At 41.2% G+C, this 20,601-nt stretch overlaps 1 protein-coding gene across 1 annotated transcript; it reads left to right on the top strand.

Moving 5' to 3' along the window:
* The first annotated feature begins 16,146 nt into the window (after positions 1 to 16,146).
* LOC146635070 (uncharacterized) lies at positions 16,147 to 18,787 on the top strand. Its single transcript, XM_085344462.1, has 2 exons — positions 16,147 to 16,164; positions 16,619 to 18,787. The coding sequence occupies exons 1-2, from the start codon at positions 16,147 to 16,149 to the stop codon at positions 18,785 to 18,787; spliced, it is 2,187 nt and encodes a 728-aa protein (XP_085200588.1).
* The last annotated feature ends 1,814 nt before the right edge of the window (positions 18,788 to 20,601 follow it).

The raw sequence follows: 20,601 nt of genomic DNA, 5'->3' as shown, positions 1-20,601 counted from the left end.
TTTACAACATTAGGAAATTGCTGCGGTGCTTAGTGCAAACATACTGTCATAAATAACGCTTAAATAGACATGAGAAAAAAAACAAGAATAAGAATTAAAAGTGCTAAGTAGATAGATATATACATGAGTGCAGGTGGTGATCAGTGCCAAACATGGAATGATGCAGTGAACACAGCGTAGGGTCATGTGTTAGTGGCGGGGACAGTCATACGGTTATTGTTCATGTGTCCAACAGCAGAGGGGAAGAAACTGTTCTTATGGCGAGAGGTTCTGGTGCGAATGGACCGGAGCCTCCTGCCTGAGGGGAGCAGGTCAAACAGACTGTGTCCAGGGTGAGAAGGGTCAGCTGTGATCCGAGCTGCACGCCGCAATGTCCTGGAGGTGTACAGGTCCTGCAGAGATGGGAGTCTGCAGCCAATCACCTTCTCAGCAGAGCGCACAACACGCTGCAGTCTCTGTTTGTCCCTGATAGTGGCTCCAGCGTACCACACGGTGATGGAGGAGGTGAGGATGGACTCGATGATTGCAGTGTAGAATTGCATCATCGTCCGTGTTGGCAGGTTGAATTTCTTCAGCTGCCTCAGGAAGTACATCCTCTGCTGGGCTTTCTTAATGACGGAGGTGATGGTGGGCTCCCACTTCAGGTCCTGGGTGATGGTGGTACCTAGGAAGCGGAATGAGTCCACAGAGGTGATGAGGGTGTCAGTCAGGATGATGGGGGGGAGTGGGGCTGTGTGCTCCACTGTCTTCTGGGCATTCAGCACCAGGTTGTTGTGGCTGCACCAGGACACCAGACGTTCAACCTCCATCCTGTAGGCAGACTCATCCCCGTCCGAGATGAGTCCAATAGCGGTGGTGTCATCTGCAAACTTGATTAGCTTGACAGACTGGTGGGTGGAGGTGCAGCAGTTGGTGTATAGGGAGAAGAGCAGAGGAGAAAGAACACAGCCCTGAGGGGAGCTGGTGCTGATGGTCCGGGAGTCCGAAACATTCTTTCCCAGCCTCACATGCTGCTTCCTGTCTGTCAGGAAGTCAGTGATCCACCAGCAGATGGGATCAGGCACATTCATCTGGGAAAGCTTGCCTTGGAGATGGTCTGGAAGGATGGTGTTGAAGGCAGAGCTGAAGTCCACAAACAGGATCCTGGCGTAGGTTCCTGGGGAGTCCAGATGCTCCAGGATGAAGTGTAGGGCCATGTTGATGGCGTCATCTACAGACCTGTTGGCTCTGTATGCAAACTGCAGGGGGTCCAGGAGGGGGGCCGTGAGGGTCTTGAGATAGGAGAGAACCGGGCGCTCTAATGACTTCATGACCACAGATGTCAGAGCCACGGGTCTGTAGTCATTTAGTCCAGTGATCCTAGGTTTCTTGGGCACAGGGATTATGGTAGAGGACTGAAGCAGGCAGGCACATGACATGTCTGCAGTGAGGAGTTGAAAATGCCAGAAAACACTGGGGCCAGCTCGTTTACACAGTGTCTGAGGGTGGCAGGAGACACACCGTCTGGGCCGGGAGCTTTTCGAGCATTCAGACTCTTAAACTGCTTCCTCACATCTGCTTCATGAATATGAAGAGTTGTGGTGGGAGGAGGTGGTGTGAAATCCTCCTTTGTGTGGGGTGAGGAGGGGGGTGTTGTAGGTGAAGTGTTTGATGGTGGTGATGGGGGAGAGGTGGGGGAATGTGTCCAAAGTGTCTCTATTGTTGGGGCCGTTGGAGGCGTGAAAGCTGCCTGATGGCTCGTCAAAACGGCAGTAAAAGTCGTTAAGGGTGTTGGCAAATAGGTTAAGAACGATAGAATAAAACAAAACAGTAAAAAAATAAAACACATAATACATCAAAATTAAAACAGCATAGAATAAAAAAAACACAGAAGAGGTCTGTCTTATCTCAAAAGGCATGTTGTTCCACAGTTTTGGAGCTGCTACAGAAAAAGCGTTTACGCTCAGTCCCGGGTACATTCAGGAACAGCTGATCAGCTGACCTGAGAAAGGCGGGTATATACGGCTGTAGCAGCTCAGAGAAATAAGATTAGACTAGGCCATGGAGGGCTTTAAAAGCAAATAAAATAATTTAAAAGGAATCCTAAAAAGAAATGGGCAGCAGGTGAAGTGAAGCTAAAATAGGGGAAATGTGCTCAAACTTTCAAGCTGCAGGATATTGGACGCTCTGTAGATGTTTGAAGCACTGACCCCTATATAAAGTGCATTACAGTAATCCAACCGAGTGCTAACAAAGGCGTTGATTACTGTGTCAACGTGCCTTTGTGAAAGAATTGGCTTTATTTTAGCTCGCTGCCTGAGCTGAAAGAAGCTTGATTTTACCACTGCTTTGATCTAATTGTCAAGTTTCAGATCACAGTCCACTTTGACCAGCAGGTTTGTGACAGTTGGCTTAACATACTGGGCCAAGGTATCTAAATATACATTTGGTGTCTCAGTGGGGCTGCCAAAAACCATCACCTCAGTCTTTTTGTCACTGAATTTCAAAAGGTTAAGAGACATCAAAGCCTTAATGTCATCAAGACACTAAAGTAATGGCTATGAAATAATTGCCTTTTTTCTGTAGAGTGAAATGCAATGCTGTGTTTTTCTCAGTATAGATCCAAGAGAGAGCAGATACAAAGAAAAGAGGAGGGGGCCTAGAACTGAGCTCTTTGGGACACCACACAAGAGAGGAGTGGAGGACGAAACATGGTCAGAGGCTGTGTCCCAATTCAGGGTCTGCACGCTTGAAGTATGCGCACTACGCGCACTACGCGCACTACGTGTACTACGTACGACGCGTACTATAAGTACGAGAATATATATATATATATTGAATATTACTTAAACTCTCTTAAATTAACTTCCAATAAAAAAAGGTTTATCATTGATTGAAATTCATTCAGAAATGTTTAACGAATGAGCTGTCACAACTTTCAAGTACAAAGTTGTTATGAAGTCTGTCACATCCCCCCCCCCTTTTTTTTTCTTTTTTCTTTTTTTTATCCTTTATTTATTTATCCTTCTTATTTCATTGTACTGTATATTGTTACTCTTATTTGCCTTGTATGTCTACTGTACAAACCAGAGGTGTGGACTCGAGTCACATGACTTGGACTCGAGTCAGACTCGAGTCATTAATTTTATGACTTTAGACTTGACTTGAAAAAATGTTCTAAGACTTGTGACTTGACTTGGACTTTTACACCAATGACTTGGGACTTGAATTGGACTTGAACCGGTTTACTTGAAAAGACTTGATATTTTACCCCAAATATAAAATTTAACATGCATATTATATAGAGATTGAAAATGTGACGTCATTCACTGGTAGAACCGCAAAGGATTCTGGGAACTCGTGGCAAGCGGTACTAGCGCACGCAGGCTTTCAATTAAAATCAGTCACACAGCGATAAAAAGAAACACAAAAATGTCAAGAAGCTGTTGTATTATTAACTGCAATAGCCGGTCGCATGACAGCCACGGGAAGCCGACGGGTAAAGAGATCGGTTGTTATCGGATTACGTCGTTGAAGAGAAATTGTTCGAGCCATGTTTCCGAAGTAACAAAGACGCGACGGATGGTCTGGATTGCAGCCATTCAAAGACCAAATATAACGTCCCAGAACTCTCCAGCTCACAGGTTAGTCTGCTCCAAGCATTTACACGAAGGTCAGTGTTTTTTAGTACTTAATACGTCATTTTCATAACATAATTAGTGATATAGGTTACAAGCAAGTCTGGCGCTGAACAGAAATTGTCGCGCTATGCTCCTTTGTTTATTGTGCATAAATAGTGAATTGTCCTGACACAATATTGCGTTTCGCTTCTGTTATTATGGTACATTGACAAAAACATATACTTTTATTCACAGGATAAAACAGGTTTTTTGTATCACTAATTGCCCAGTACGATTATGTATTTATGACGACGATTTGTGAGACTGGTAAACTTATGATACGTACGATGGTCTTTCGTTCTACACGGTGCATTTCAAGGTCCTGCACCCATCCGGCGGTAAACTGTACCTGGGCTTGTTGCAGTGACCGGAAGTTACTAAACTTCATGAGTGTATGCACTCACTCCAAGAACCGTATGATTATAAATATGCATATAAATATGCTAAGATGAGATAGCTGACTTCATCTAACTAGCAAATGTTGTCCAGGCTACGTTGGTGATGCAGTTTTTTTTAATGTGTATGATATTTTTGTCATGCGATTTTAAAGCTGGTCCTACAACCGCATCCAAGAATAACATGCAGCTTATCTCAGAACTGTCGGTGAAAATTATTCTTGGAGCTAGGTTTAATTGAGCTGCATTTTAAAGAGGTGCAATTTCACAATTTGTGTATATTTTCTAAGTTCACTATTTTGTCATGTGTTGAGAAAAACACAGATTTTAAAATTACATGGTCTAATATTTACATTTAGCATAACTGCAACATTATTTTTTCTTTTTTTTTTTTTAAAGACTCGAAAGGACTTGAAATTCAAAGTTTCAGACTTGTGACTTGACTCGGACTTTTACACCAGTGACTTGAGACTCGACTCTGACTTGCCTGACATTACTTGAGACTTGACTTGAGACTTGAGGATAAAGACTTGAGACTTACTTGAGACTTGCAAAACAATGACTTGGTCCCACCTCTGGTACAAACTGAACTGGAATGTCTGACTGTTTGCTTTATGATTTCCATAAAGTTTCGAAAAAAAACAAAAACCTCTTCGGCCGCTCCCTTCTGCCGTATTTTGCGGCAAAATTCTCCACACCCACCGCCGCGCTATGAATTGTGGGATATATGGGACCACGAAGCGTACAACGGACCACGCATGATATTTGGGGAAATCGATTGTGCATTTGTAGTATGCATTTGAAGTACACTTCGAATTGGGACAGCCGTCGTCGCATGGCGGTGAGGTAACCGCACTTAAAATGCGTACTTCAAGTGTGCAGCCCCTGAATTGGGACACAGCCCCTGAATTGGGACACAGCCACTCACCCCCTCCTTCCTGGCTCACAGCTTTTTCTTCTTCTTGGTTGGCAACCAATGTTAAGGCGCATTACCGCCCCCTGGCTCACAGCTCAGTGGACATTTAGATGAGAAAATATGTATTTGACACATTCAAGAAAAAAAAAAAAAAGTAAAAATAAACAAAATAAATGTTTATATTTTGGTAGGAACTTGCTTTATTTTAAAAATGTTTTTGCTCATTTTTGCTCTATAAAATAGTTTATTTCTTTTAGAATCACTCATCTTAGCAGTAGGATTTACATGAAAAGAGAAACAAATTAAATTTGAGTGAAAATATACATTTTTGCAATGTCTGGTCAACTGACTCAGTGAATCAAATTACTCAAATTCGATTCGCTTTGGTGAGTGACTCATTCAATCTCGATTCAGTAAAAAGAATCTAATTTACCATCACTGGAATGGAAAGGACTGGAAAGGCGCTACTTTTGAATAACTCTCTCACGTGGTTACGTTGTGCAGCTGAGTCACGTGACAGCACAGCAACAAATCACAGCAGAGCCGGGAAAAGGGGGCGGAGCAAAGTGTCTGTACAGGAGAGGAGTCGAGCAGAGAGAGCTGCTTTTTCATGAAACGGGAGTAAAGTAGTGAACTTACTGGAACATATACCACTACCAAAGTTTGGATCGATATCTGCATCGATCTGCACACCCTTGTCTCCTGGATCGTAGCTGAGATCAGCGTGAACCACGTGGGTCTCTGCTCACTGATCTGTTTCCTGTTTCTCTCGGTTTGTGGGCTCATCTAAAGGTAAGCACCGAGCTAACTTTAATGTGGGTTCCGTTTATGTTGAGTTTAGCTCTGTTGAGGATAATAGATTGCTTGGTATACACTGGAGTTAGACAGACTGTAGAATTTGTGATTGCTTGCTACATTATGAAATGGTGGTTGCTAGGGGGTAAGAATATATATAGAAAATTAGTCTTGGTATATGAACAAAAGGATGGGCTGCAGGGCAGGAGAACAGTCTACCCCCACCCCTAGGACAGGAAGCCACAGGTACAAGCATGGGGGAGGGCAACCCCAGGGTGAATAATAGAGATTAACAGACCACGTGACATTCGCGTAGAGCTGGGCGATATAAGATTTTTTCATATCATGACATGTTTTTTTCATTTCAGGCGATAACGATATCTAAGATAAGATAAGATAGAACTTTATTAATCCCTCGGGTGGGTTCCTCTGGGAAATTCGATTTCCAAAAAAGCACAGCACCGACAGAAGTTACAGAGTTATACACACACACATATATATAAATACAGAGACAATATAAATAAAATATACGAAGGGGATAAATAGAATAAATAGGAATAAAAATAAAAATACAAGTGAATTGCACATTTCAAGTATTGAGTCTATTGCACCGTTGACTATTTACAAAAGTATTGCACAAAAGGTATTGCACAGTGAGGTGAAGAGGCACTACAGCTTAGTTGTTCCCTCCTTTGTCCTCCTGTTTCCCCTCCCTCTCCCCTCCAGAGAGGAGTTAAACAGTCTGATGGCGTGTGGGACAAAGGAGTTTTTAAGTCTGTTAGTTCTTGTCTTTGGGAGAAGCAACCTGTCACTGAACAGACTCTTCTGGTTGTTAATGGCCGTGTGCAGAGGATGCCTGGCATTGTCCATAATGTCCATCAGTTTCTTTAATGTCCTTTTCTCTGCCACTGTCACCAGAGTGTCCAGCTTCATGCCGACCACAGAGCTAGCCCTCCTGATCAGTTTCTCCAGCCTGGATGAGTCCTATCTATCACGATATAAGCCAAATAACTATATTTGTAAGATTTAAATGTGCCGTTGCTCACAAGTAAAATTTGAAATAATCAGCAGCTTGTTTTTATTTATATATTTATTTCCCATAAGTTCATCCATTAAACGGACGCGAATGGATGGATGAAGTTCAACAGGGTAGATGTACTTAAGGAACATGAGACTTTTTCAGATAAATAAAGGCAAATATTGCAAACTACACAAAAGGCAGCCGCTAAAGCGTTTAAGTTTCAAAATAGAACAAACGAAACAGACTACTAAATTGTCAATTCCACTTAGAAACAAAATATTAATTCTAAAAATAAGTCTTAGTTTGTTTTACAGAAGAACAGACAAAACTGACTAACTTTTGTCAATATCAAATAAACTGAGAACTAAAAGGAAATTCTCAATCTCTCCTTGTTGTATAGCTTAGCTTTTCAAACAGTTTTAACAGTTACTTTAGTCTGACAAAAGCTGAATGACGAATTAGCGCTTCCAGTCAGAGACTGAGGCTACGTCCACACGTACACGGGTATTTTTGAAAACGGAGATTTTTCCATTTTCGTTTTAAAAAATAATCCCGTCCACTCATAAAGGCAGAAATGAAGGAAAACGCTGCTATGAACATGCCAAAGCAGCAGGTGGAGCTAGATTCCTAACCGTGCAGAAATGTTGGCCAATCAGAAGTCTAGAAGCCTCGGTGGGAAAAAGTAAACAAAGCTGGGGCATAGAAGCAGAACCGAGTCGTATGTGTGGAGGGACAGTAACTGTGTGTATATGTAAGCATTTAAACACTGCAGAGAGTAGAATTAACAGTAACAGTATTGTAGAAATTCATTTCACCGAAACAATAACGTGGCGCACAGTGTGACGCATGCACCAGTTTATTGTATTTCCAGACTTGCTTCCGGCACAATTTACAGTGCACGCTACTCTGTTTTTTGTCAGACTTGAAATAGCCGAAATACCTTCACACTACGGAACTTCTATGGCTCTTCCGTTTGACAATCTCTCCGGCATTGGAACCATCATCTGTTTTCTCTTCGGTAACCTTCGGTCACGCTCGGTTGATTTTTCTAGTTGGCACACTCATTTCCTCCATTACCCGGGCGTTAATGTTGCTGGCTGCTTCCCAAACAAATACAAATGTACGGCTTGGCACTTGTGCTGTACGTAACAAGTCATGCGACGTGACGCTGCGGCTGTGATTGGTTCGGCTCAGCGCTACTTAATTTGGATTGGCTGACCTCTTTTTTTTTTTTTTTTTTTAAGAGGACAAGAGCGGCGAGGTCTATCGCGATAGTTTAATTTCTCTATCGAGTAAAAGTTATATCGCGATACATATCGTTATCGTTCTATCGCCCAGCTCTTCTTTCGCGCATTGCATGCCGGGAACTCATGGCAAAACATTCCAAGTACCGCATCAAATGCAAGCATTTGTAGCACCGCAAAACGTTCATTCTCCGGTTCCAATAAATTCTTTCTTTTTCTTTGCCCCCCAAAAAAGGTATGTACAAAACGAAGGAGAACAATGTGACCTGAAGTTAATAAACTTCATGAGTGCATACACTCATGAAGTTTAGTAACTTCAGGCCACTGCAACATGCCCAGGTACGGTTTACCGACGGATGGTTACAGGACCTTGAAATGCACCGGACTGAGGCAATTTTCCCTCAGGATGACCAGGCATCGCGTGCTGGTGATTTAGCAAAACTCACCTGAGGAATCCTGCTTGACAACGCCACATTCTTATAGAAAATTTCAAAATTAGCTGCAACACACCTTGTGAGCTGGATTTGAAGTGGGTTTAATAAACACTTTACAATTTGAATGGAAACATGCCAGCCAACACAAGGATCATCTCGGAAATTCGGCCACCACCCTTATATCTTATATACACCATCACAGACACTCTCAAACAAAGAACATTCCACAGCACATCATGCATACCTAAAGGTTCAGTCCAGCTCATCCATGACCTTCTCCCACACTAAGAAACGTTATGACCACCCGTCACCTCCCTTAGAGCAGGATGTCTGGAGCTCTTCCAGTCTACGATGGGTCCACTGTGAGGGTGCAATAACATGGGCCCACTGGTGATAACATTCTATATGCATGCATACAACTGGTGAACACTAAAGTGAGGAAATAATATTACTATTACTAATGTGATATGATTTATAGGAAAGGAAATGTGCCACTGCAACATGCATAACAGCGCTGGTAAATACACACAGAAATTAACAACTACAAGATTAAGTCTGCATGGCCCACAAGCTCATGCGACCCTAGGATGTTGCTGTCATCTTCCTGCTCCTGGAAAAACATACATACATCTACCCTTTCCTTGTCTGCTTGGAATAGGTGCAATCTGCATATCAGTGTCAAGTCAGTGAACCATTTGTCCCCATTATCAGTCCAGTCAGTCCCCATTGCGATGTGGAGAAGCTCACTTTACGATCATTTTTCCAGCAACACTATTGTATAGCACTTTTAGTTCCAATCATGCAGGCCTGCTTAACGGACAGCAGACTTTCAAACAAAACTCTCAGTGTACTCCTCAAACATGAAAAGAAAAAAAAAGAAAATACTACAAAATATAAAAATATGAAAGTCTAGTTTTAGGACTTGCCAAAGCATACTCATCTCCTTAAACTGATAAATCAAACCAAAACGTCTTGACAGGTTCCACTTGGTAAAAGAAAAATGTAGCTGCCAAATAAATCCCCAAAACATTCATCCACCAGCCACACACATTTCACACAACCCTAATGTCCTATTAGATAATAAGTTTATTCCCATGCAACCAGGTGTATGTCATGGTAAAGCATCCCTCACACATTTGAATTTGAATGTATTTATTTAAAAGGGACAGTGCAGTTTGACATAGTCCAAGTACAAAACATGAAACTGATGTAACGGACATAAGTTTATAGCTATTGCAAATTTTCAACAATTGTCCCTTGTTGGGCTTACAATCAAAATAAATACATTTTACCATAAAACATACATTTTCATAAAGCCAAAATACATCGTAAATACAACTACAATTAATAGACAATAAATAAAAATAAAATCATTAGTAAAATGACTACATCTCTGATTTCCCTCTAACCAAACTTTAACCTTCAATAGAAAGGATCTGATGTCTGTAATCAATTTGATTTTGGTTGGAAGTGGGCTCCACAGATTGCAAGCCTCTATGGAAAATGCCGTCTGACCAAATTTAGATCTGCGATATGATATCTTACAGTTTCCGTTCAATTTAAGAAAACACTGTTTCATCTTGTTCTCTCTATAAACTTCACAAGATGCTTGGTTGAACTTTCCCTCCTCTGAGGTAAACTTTTATTAAACTCTTAATAAACAGTCATGAGTCTCTGCTTCTCACCTTCCGGTGTTACACTCTCAAGACTCCGGGCGGAACACACAGGTAAATGCAATTCCGCTTGCTACATCCCTTTTCTTTTACAAAGACAATGAACTATTCATAAGTCTCTCTTTTTGTTTTACTGCATGCAGTTCCTCTACAGCCTGTCCCGCTATTGTTTTGTTGTATTCTCTTGAAATCTCCATTGCTCTACAAATATCTAGACATCTGTCTAATGTGAGGTTCTCTTCTCTGAGCAACCTTTCCCTCCAACTGGAGCTGTTCGTGCCACAGACGATCCTGTCTCTGATCAGTGAGTCTTTTAATTGTCCAAAGTTGCAGGTGCAATCAATATTTTCTCCTGGAGCCTGATTGCATGCAAAAAATCTGTATCTCTCGACAGTCTCATTAACTTTGGGATTATAGTGTTCATCAATTTTTCTCATCAGCTCACTTACTGTTACCCTTGCCTCAGCTGCCACCATGTTTCATCTTGTTCTCTCTAAACTTGCTCGGTTGAACTTTCCCTCCTCCGAGGTAAACTTTTATTAAACTCTTAATAAACAGTCATGAGTCTCTGCTTCTCACCTTCGGGTGTTACACTGTCAAGACTCCGGGCGGAACACACAGGTAAATGCAATTCCCCTTGCTACAAACACGAATGATTAAAACTCCTAAAACTAAGTAGATTATGTTTCTCTAAAATGTGACAATGATGCCAGGGCTGCACCATTTTGCATAAAATGAGAATCACAATTTTTTTGCTTAGAATTGAGATCACGATTCTCTCACGATTTTCTTTTCCAATATAAATATTTATTGCACTTACTCCGTAATTTCTTTGTGCCTGGGGGAGTTTGACGGGTATGGGGAAGTGCTGTATAAGGTTCCCGTTATTGATGTTTGGGTGGTTGACGGGGACTGATTTTCTCCTGTCACTTTCTTGGCCTTTACAGCTTCGTCATATTGCACTTTATGGTGACGTTTAAGGTGGTTATACAAATTCGTAGTGTTAGCTTGCGGTGCTGCTACTATGGCAAAACACAGCTTGCAAATGATATCTTTTTGACTCTCATCTTCTTTGAAACCAAAAACCTTCCACATGGAGGAACGAGAACCTTTTCTTGGAATTAATGTTACAGTGGGGTTGTCATTCTCACCACCATCAGAGCTTTTCCTCTGCACTCATTGTGGTTTCTCCCCTCCGGCAGTTTCTCTCACGTGCTCTTCGTTGTTTTTTCCCTTTCCAGCTGGCTTCTGTATCACGTGGTATAAGGCTCTGCCCTTGTCATGAAGAGTGAGCGCTTGTTTTCATGCAGATTATGTCCCGGAGCAAAACGCGGTACAATCGTCATCTTTTTTTTTTCTTTTCTTACATCATTGTCATTTGGAAATGAGATGGCACATAAGTATGAATTGAGATCGCGATTTTCTAACATTTAATTGTGCAGCCCTAAATGATGCCATCGGACAGATTTGACATAGGACACAGACCTTCAAAATAAAACAGGAAACATGAGACACAGACATGACAATACAAACTTGATAACATAAGACACTCGGCATGAAACACAAAGGGTGAGGAAACTTAAATACAGGGGAAGAAAATAAAAGGTAAATCTAATAACCAAATGAACTTCGCTGACCTAAAGAACTTAAACATAGAACTCAAAACACTGGTTCAAAAGACTCAGGAACGTGACAAATGCATAAATAACTGAGCTGCTGAAGCAGGTATATAGTGCTGAATTAACTCAAAACAATTCAGATTAGCCTTGACCGTCTTAGCAATCTTCTTTAGATGCTTGTCCAATTTAAGACGTAAATCAAAAATTATTCCTAAAAACTTCTCATCTTACTAAGTGAGTTGAACAAGATGATAAAATCAGAAACACAGGCTTAAAATACCATCTGGTATTCATTGCATTGCATGTGTGTGTATGTGTTAGTAGGATTAAAACACTCTGTGCTTATTAGGGCTGCCACGATTACGTTGACTAGTCACGATTACGTCGACTATCAAAAGCGTCGACGACTGATTTAATAGTCGACGCATCGTTTGAAGCTTTGTAAGATCACAAAAGACGCAGGAATAAGTAGTAGGATTTAAGAGTGTAATAACGGACTGAAACAGAAGATGGCAGCACTGCATGCACAAGGATGCTAGCTGCCGTTAAACCCCGAAGAAGAAGTAGCTCTGTCCCAGAATTCATAGCGCAGCCCAGGTCAGTTTTCAACAATGGTGGCAGCTAGTTGTAATATTACTCTTATTATTCTTTCTGTGTCACAAAATAAACGTTTAACATATTTTCAGAATGTAACTGTATAAACCTCAAATATCTGCTCAGTTTATCAAGACACCACATATTTTCAAAAGTGCTCCGACGTTTTCGGAGACGTCTGTTGCCCACTAGCTCGATAGCTAGCCGGGGTTCAAGGCTCACTAGAGCCCATGAGAGCACCGGACTCCCGGCAAATCGTTGTCAAACCCACCGCTGTCTTTCACTACTCAGGGGCCCGTTCTTCGTACCTCGCTAAGTAGGTTAGCTGGATTTGATTGTTGACGATTTCGCGTGATCTTGGATCGTTCGGTTCCCCGAAGCTCATCCGGGACTTGCTGTCATAGCAACAGAGCCGTAAGCGTAAACCTGCTCGGGAGCAGGTTTACTTTATGTAAACAGGATTAGATCGCGGCCACGCAGGTATGTCCGCTTCATTTATACGAAAGCAACAGCGATATTCCACCACAGTTTCACCATAAATAAATAACATCAATGTAACTAAAGACAATGCAGCACCTGATCCATTTATTGATTTCACACAGATACATACAGGACATTTCCTAAAAAAGGGAAATGTACTATTAACATTCTATTACATGTATGTGATTATTACAGATGTAATTCATATTTCAGAGTAGCAATTGCAAATTACTTTGTGTAATCAAGATGAGAGACCACGGCTATAAAAGCGAAGGTGGATTTGGGAAGCCTGTCGCAGTCCTGTCCGTATACGCGAGCCACCCATTGCGGAAGGTGCAAGATTGATAAGGAGAGTTTTCAGAATTCAGTGTATATTGCGGGACAGACAGGATCCTTTAGCTCAGCGCGACAGTGTGCTCATAGAGAGATATCAATTTTCCCGTGAGGATATTATTTACTTAACCAACTTGTTGACGAGGGGGTGCAGGACCACCACCTGTCTTTTTTTTGCTCTGCCCTTTTCTTGGTTGCTGTTATAAACAAACAGATTATTCCAGGGTCTCTTTCCAAGAGACGAAAAGCAATATAAGTGATAAATATTACCATTCTGTAGAATATTCTTATATTTCACTTTTACTTGTTCCCATGTTCTAGTGGGTCCTGTTGTGGCTCTAATGTGAAAGGGGATATAATATAACATATTATAATATAATGTAATATAATATTGGATAATATAGTGTAATATAATAAATCTACCCTACCGCCTACTGATGTTGGCCAGAGGGGCCGATGGCGCGATATGGCAGCCTGGCTTCTGTCAGTCTGCCCCAGGGCAGCTGTGGCTACAACTGTAGCTGCCTCCACCAGTGTGTGAATGTGAGAGTGACTGAATAGTGGCATTGTAAAGCGCTTTGGGTGCCTTGAAAAGCGCTATATCAATCCACTCCATTATTATTGTTATTATTAAATTACTTACGAGTTTAATTTGTCAGCAACTTTCTGCCAGCCCTCTCTCCTTGCTTTTGCAGCCTTTGCAGTGTTCCCTTGCGTTCTGATTAAACTCTGAAACTCCTGAAATCCCTCACTCAAGAGTTCTTGCTCTGCTGCTGAAAAATACCGAGCCGAGCGCGCTCCGTCGACATTTTCCCCGACCAATCAGAGGGTTGCCGATCAATGTTTCCACTATCGATGCGTAGCCCCTTTTACGACACCCAGTGATGTCACATTACTGCGTCCAGCTGTACTAATCGTCAACAGCAGGTGTGTTCGGGGAACCGGATTAGCGAGCTCACGGTTAGCGCGATGGTTTGGTCTTGGATGTGTCATTTGATCTTGGATGTAGTGAGCGACGTACGAAGAACGGGCCCCAGGTTAAACATATATCAGTCACTTAGATAACTTACAAATGTTATTGTTTGGCTTTTTTTTTAGTATTTTATTTGTTCCTGAGTAAATCGGTTTGGCTGAGATTAAAGTTATAGTTTTTACACAGCTGAATAAACGTCAAGCAGACAACTGATTATCAGAAGCATGAGATGCTCGAGAATATACTCTGGTGTCCCGTTATATTTTAGATAGCAAGGAGTTTATTAAACTTCACCGAAACAATCTGCAAATTTCATTAAAATGTAATAAACTATCATCTTGTCTTTATTTTTAGTTAGCACATACTTTAAACACTTAAAGCTGTAAGCTAATGATAGTTATATAAGAGCAGATGCATGCTGGTGCAATAAGCTGTATGTTTTACGTCCAATGGATGCATGATCTGATTAGTCGACTAATCGCAAAAATAATCGGTGACTAGTCGACTATCAAAATAATCATTTGTGGCAGCCCTAGTGCTTATGTATGTCGTTTTAATTACTGTCGCCTTTTTCTGAAACAAATCTGTTTACTACACCTTCTTGTTTCAGAAACACCTAAAGAGGAAAGTCTCTATTGTAGTCAGGCACAGCTAAATTCTGCTTGTGAGTTAACCTAGCAAACCACACCGTGTGTTGTTAACACCTTAAACATGTACCTCCTCATGCCACTTCCTCTATGATTTTTGACACCCCTATATGGTGTCACGGCGGGGTGCGCCGATGTGTGTGGAAACAGGACCCAAAAGCAGATGATGACGAGGAATTGTAATGATTAACAGAAAAGTGAACCTTTATTGCGATGACGGCAGGGAATGAACCAAGAGACCAAAACAAACAGGCAAAACACTAAGAAACAAAACACTATAAGGTACTAAGACCAAAAACTATAACTATAACTGAGGAGGAAATAAACAGGCTAAGACTATGACTAACGTGGAAATAACAGACGAAAACTAGACCTATGACTGAGGTGAGGTAAACAGACGAACCGACAATGGCATGAAGAAAACAAAAGGCTTAAATACAGACATGAGGTGATCAGGGGAAGTGGGGACACATGGGGGAACAGCTGACTGACATAAACCTAATGACAGGACCAGGAGAGGAAAGCTAAATACAATGAACAAAGAACACATGACACTGTCAGAATAAAACAGGAAACACTAAAACTAGACATGACAATACAAACTTAACAAACCTAATGCGTGATGAATAATACAAGAACCCAAAACATAGAAAATCAGAGGAACAATAAACAATAACAGCCCAAACTAAAGACAGATAGGAAAAGACACAAAACTAATCACATAACCAAATGAGACAAATACAAACATAAACTCAGAGCGCTGGGTCAGAGACCCAGCCTGTGACATATGGAGGACAACAAGAGCCACGCACATCAAAATAAAGAATTCTGTGCTTAAATAATGAATTGTAGAATAAATTCTCCATTTGTAAAATAATTCCACATTAACATAGTGAGTTTCGAAATGTTTTTTAAAGTCCTCATTACCATCCTAGCTCCCCTAGGATGGTAATGAGATGCTTGAAATGTTGTAGGTGGCTGAGTTTATACTGCTACCATTAAGACTGATCAGGACTCCGTCTTGTGGATCTATGGAAGTCCATATATACAGGGTGTAGCATCCCCTGGGTAAAGGTGGTGATGTGCAGGGGGGGTCAGTGGTTTTTCCCTTTCAAGTTCTTGTAGGCAACTGATGACTTTCTTTTTGTAGTTGCTTCTGGGGTTTCACCTTGAAGCTTCATAGGTATTGTTGTCACTGAGGAGTTTAGTCATGTTTATTTGCTCTGCTTCTTTTTGTCAGGGATAAAATACAAATATATACTTTTTGTGTCCCAGCTGAGTAACAGGAGGAGAAGAGTCTGGTGGTGCAGCAGAGGAATAATTTCAGCCATTTGGACTCAGCTCAGCCACTACAGAGGAAACAATGACTTCAACACAAAAGGTAAGAAAAACATCACAGTTACACTGTTATTGAAACTGCGTGCACAGCTGGTTGGTTTTTAAAAACCTGTTAACAGCAGCTTTATCTTTTCCATCCTGGGCTCCTCCATATATACAGAATCTACATTCACAACCAAAAACCACAGAAGTTACAAGAAAATACAAAGATCATATTTTCTCTACACACATTGAAACAACAATATCATCAGTTGAACTCAAATTTTTTTCTGAAGTAAAAGAGTTTCTTTGATGATCAATATTTCTTCAATAATGTCATTTTCATTACAACTCTCATTGTAGCACATCATTGTAATGTGATACTATCACCAGAAGGTGGTGGTAACACACCTACAATGTGTTTTTTGACATGTCTGATTCCACCAATGGAGGGAGTTTCAGTTTGTTCCACGACTGCATTTCACTCACTGCCTCTGTTTGTATCTCTGTCACTGCAGGACCAACATGGAGCAAGAAGTCAGCGCTCTCAGGAGGCCGACAAACCTCACAGAAGAAAAGGAAAGAAAACCTACAGCTGTGATGAGTGTGGGAAGGATTTTACCCGGGCTGGACACTTAAAAAGACACCAACTCATCCACAGTGGAGTTAAACCTCACAGCTGTGACTTGTGTGGAAAGTCTTTTACCCTGGCTGGATATTTAAAAACACACCAACTCATCCACACTGGAGTTAAACCTTACAGCTGTGACTTGTGTGGAAAGTCTTTTACCTTGGCTGGACACTTAAAAAAACACCAACTCATCCACACTGGAGTTAAACCTTACAGCTGTGACTTGTGTGGAAAGTCTTTTACCTTGGCTGGACACTTAAAAAAACACCAACTCATCCACACTGGAGTTAAACCTTACAGCTGTGACTTGTGTGGGAAGGATTTTACCTGGGCTCTAAGCCTAAAAAAACACCAACTCATCCACAGTGGAGTTAAACCTTACAGCTGTGACTTGTGTGGAAAGTCTTTTACCCAGGCTGGATATTTAAAAACACACCAACTCATCCACACTGGAGTTAAACCTTACAGCTGTGAGTTGTGTGGGAAGGATTTTACCTGGGCTCAAAGCCTAAAAAAACACCAACTCAACCACAGTGGAGTTAAACCTCACAGCTGTGACTTGTGTGGAAAGTCTTTTACCCTGGCTGGATATTTAAAAACACACCAACTCATCCACACTGGAGTTAAACCTTACAGCTGTGACTTGTGTGGGAAGGATTTTACCTGGGCTCAAAGCCTAAAAAAACACCAACTCATCCACAGTGGAGTTAAACCTTACAGCTGTGACTTGTGTGGAGAGTCTTTTACCCACGCTGGAAGCTTAAAAACACACAAAGTCATCCACAGTGGATTTAAACCTTACAGCTGTGAGTTGTGTGGAAAGTCTTTTACCCACGCTGGAAGCTTAAAAATCCACCAAATCATCCACAGTGGAGTTAAATCTTACAGCTGTGAGTTGTGTGGAAAGTCTTTTACCAAGGCTGGGGGCTTAAAAACTCATCAACTCATCCACAGTGGAGTTAAAGCGTACATCTGTGACTTGTGTGGAAAGTCTTTTACCCTGGCTCAAAACCTAAAAATACACCAAATCATCCACAGTGGAGTTAAAGCGTACAGCTGTGACTTGTGTGGAAAGTCTTTTACCCACGCTGGAAGCTTAAAAACACACAAAGTCATCCACAGTGGAGTTAAAGCGTACAACTGTGACCTGTGTGGAAAGTCTTTTACCCTGGCTCAAAACCTAAAAAGACACCAAATCATCCACAGTGGAGTTAAAGCGTACAACTGTGACCTGTGTGGAAAGTCTTTTACCCACGCTGGAAGCTTAAAAACACACAAAGTCATCCACAGTGGATTTAAACCTTACAGCTGTGAGTTGTGTGGAAAGTCTTTTACCCAGGCTGGGGGCTTAAAAACTCACCAACTCATCCACAGTGGAGTTAAAGCATACATCTGTGACTTGTGTGGAAAGTCTTTTACCCTGGCTCAAAACCTAAAAACACACCAAATCATCCACAGTGGAGTTAAAGCGTACAGCTGTGACTTGTGTGGAAAGTCTTTTACCCTGGCTGATAGCCTAAAAAAACACCAAGTCATCCACAGTGGAGTTAAACCTTACAGCTGTGACTTGTGTGGAAAGTCTTTTACCCACGCTGTAAACTTAAAAACACACCAACTCATCCACAGTGGAGTTAAACCTTACAGCTGTGAGTTGTGTGGAAAGCGTTTTACCCAGGCTGGGGGCTTAAAACGACACCACGTCATCCACAGTGGAGTTAAACCTTACAGCTGTGACTTGTGTGGAAAGTCTTTTACCCACGCTATAAACTTAAAAACACACCAACTCATCCACAGTGGAGTTAAACCTTACAGCTGTGAGTTGTGTGGAAAGTCTTTTACCCAGGCTGGGGGCTTAAAACGACACCACGTCATCCACAGTGGAGTTAAACCTTACAGCTGTGACTTGTGTGGAAAGTCTTTTACCCACGCTATAAACTTAAAAACACACCAACTCATCCACAGTGGAGTTAAACCTTACAGCTGTGACTTGTGTGGAAAGTCTTTTAAATCTCCACATCAGCTGAAAAAACACCAACAGATCCACACCAGAAAGTAACTCTACAAGTGCAGTTACTGTGAGGATGTCTTTAATTTTTTATCTTGTAATTTTAACCTGATTGTTTGGAACAAATATGATCAGTAAACTTATGGAGGAATTCCTCGACTTACAATGTCTTTGTTTAGAAGTGGAGCGAAGCACATGGATCCATTTCTCAACCCTGTCGTCACTGTGGTGGTGGGAAAGCATTTTTCTGTGATCTTTTTAGAAAGACTTCCAATCATCAACCACAACCACATAAAACCACATCAACATAGCCACACTGGAGACAAAATGAACTACTGCAAAGAATGCGGGAGAGGCTTCCACACACCAAGCACATTAAAAATACATGAACTCTTCCACAGTGGGGTCAAAAAGCACATCTGTGACCAGTGTGGGTCATCCTTCACCACTGAACATGAGCTCAATGAAAAAGCATAAGGGAATCCACACAGGAGAGACACCACACAAGTGCAGACACTGTGACAAAAGCTTCTCACAATCAGGTCATCGTAACAAACATGAACGTACACACATGGAAGTGAAATTCAGCTGTGACCAGTGTGACAAGAGCTTCAGGAATCTCAGTTCATACTCCGAACACAAACGATCCCACGCTGTAAATAAACTGTTTCACTGTTACCAATGTGCAAAAACCTTCACTTCATTATCTGCTCTGTGCAAACATCAGCCTGATCATGCAGGACTGAAATCACTGGATCACAATGAATCTGAAGAGAGAGAAAGATCCTCTTCTGGTTTCAGGCTCAGACTTAAAAACCTTGAGATCAGGCTCCACAGAGTTCAGATGGAATCTCCTGTAAAGAGTGTCAGCTGATGTCACACTTGGATCTGATGAGGTAGCTCTGATTTCTGGAGCTGCAGTGAATAATCCTGAATGCTACATTTAGGAAGCTGCATGTATAGATATGCATATCAAGTTTATTATTTTTCCTTTGAGGGATTTTAATTCTCTAAAATGTTATCCCTGTTACATTTTATTCTTTGTTTATTAGGACACAGTAGTGTTTAGTAGTTGTATTCATTTTATGTGTTACCTAAGTTAAATTTCAATCCTTCCTTCATATTTAATCTTTTGCTGAGGTAAAATCTTCTCTTAAATCATTTTCTCCCAAAACTACAAATGTTTTCACAGCAGTTGCTCTTAAAACCTCCAAAATGAACTAAATCTGTCCACCAGCTTTGAAACAACCCCTGCTGTGACTTTATGTCCAGAAAAAAAGAAACTCAAGCTGAACTAGTTTTGGGCTGTACTTCCATGTAATGCCAGTTTGTACCAGAAGATGAAGCAGTGAGTCAGTGTAACCTTTATTCAATTAGGCAAAGACCACATTCATATTCACAGTGGCAGCAAAGAAATGTTGAAAGTTAAAAACAGCAGCACACATCAGGACCATTGTAAAGATCACAGGTGACTACTTTTACTTAATTCAAATTCCTTCAAATTTTGGCTCCTCCTTTCACTTTAGTGTATTTACTGTATCCTTGAAGTCCACATGTTGTTTTTTAATGACTTCATTTTGATCCACATGTTCTGCAGCTGTTTTCCTGTTGATTTGACGTTTGTATTATGAAATCTTGATAATGTTAAAGCATTAGTTATATTTGATGAACTCTGTGTAAAGTTTGTCTTATTAAACAGTTTGTTGTGAAAATGAAGAAATGGTCTCAGAACAAGTAGTTTGAGCCATGATTTCAGATTCAAACTAATTTAACTGTTTTCAGTGGTACATGTGGAGGTTTATCAGAGGAGGCGACTTGGCTGTTCTCCACTCACACAGAACAGGGTTCCTGCAGCTCATTAAAAA

The sequence above is a fragment of the Diplotaxodon limnothrissa genome, linkage group LG3 (genome assembly GCF_057381915.1).
Source record: "Diplotaxodon limnothrissa isolate DT_005_m linkage group LG3, D_limnothrissa_male_GT1.1, whole genome shotgun sequence".
In the NCBI taxonomy this organism is placed as follows: domain Eukaryota; kingdom Metazoa; phylum Chordata; class Actinopteri; order Cichliformes; family Cichlidae; genus Diplotaxodon; species Diplotaxodon limnothrissa.
Note: the sequence above shows the minus strand (reverse complement) of the source record. Positions and strands in the feature narration are given on the sequence as shown.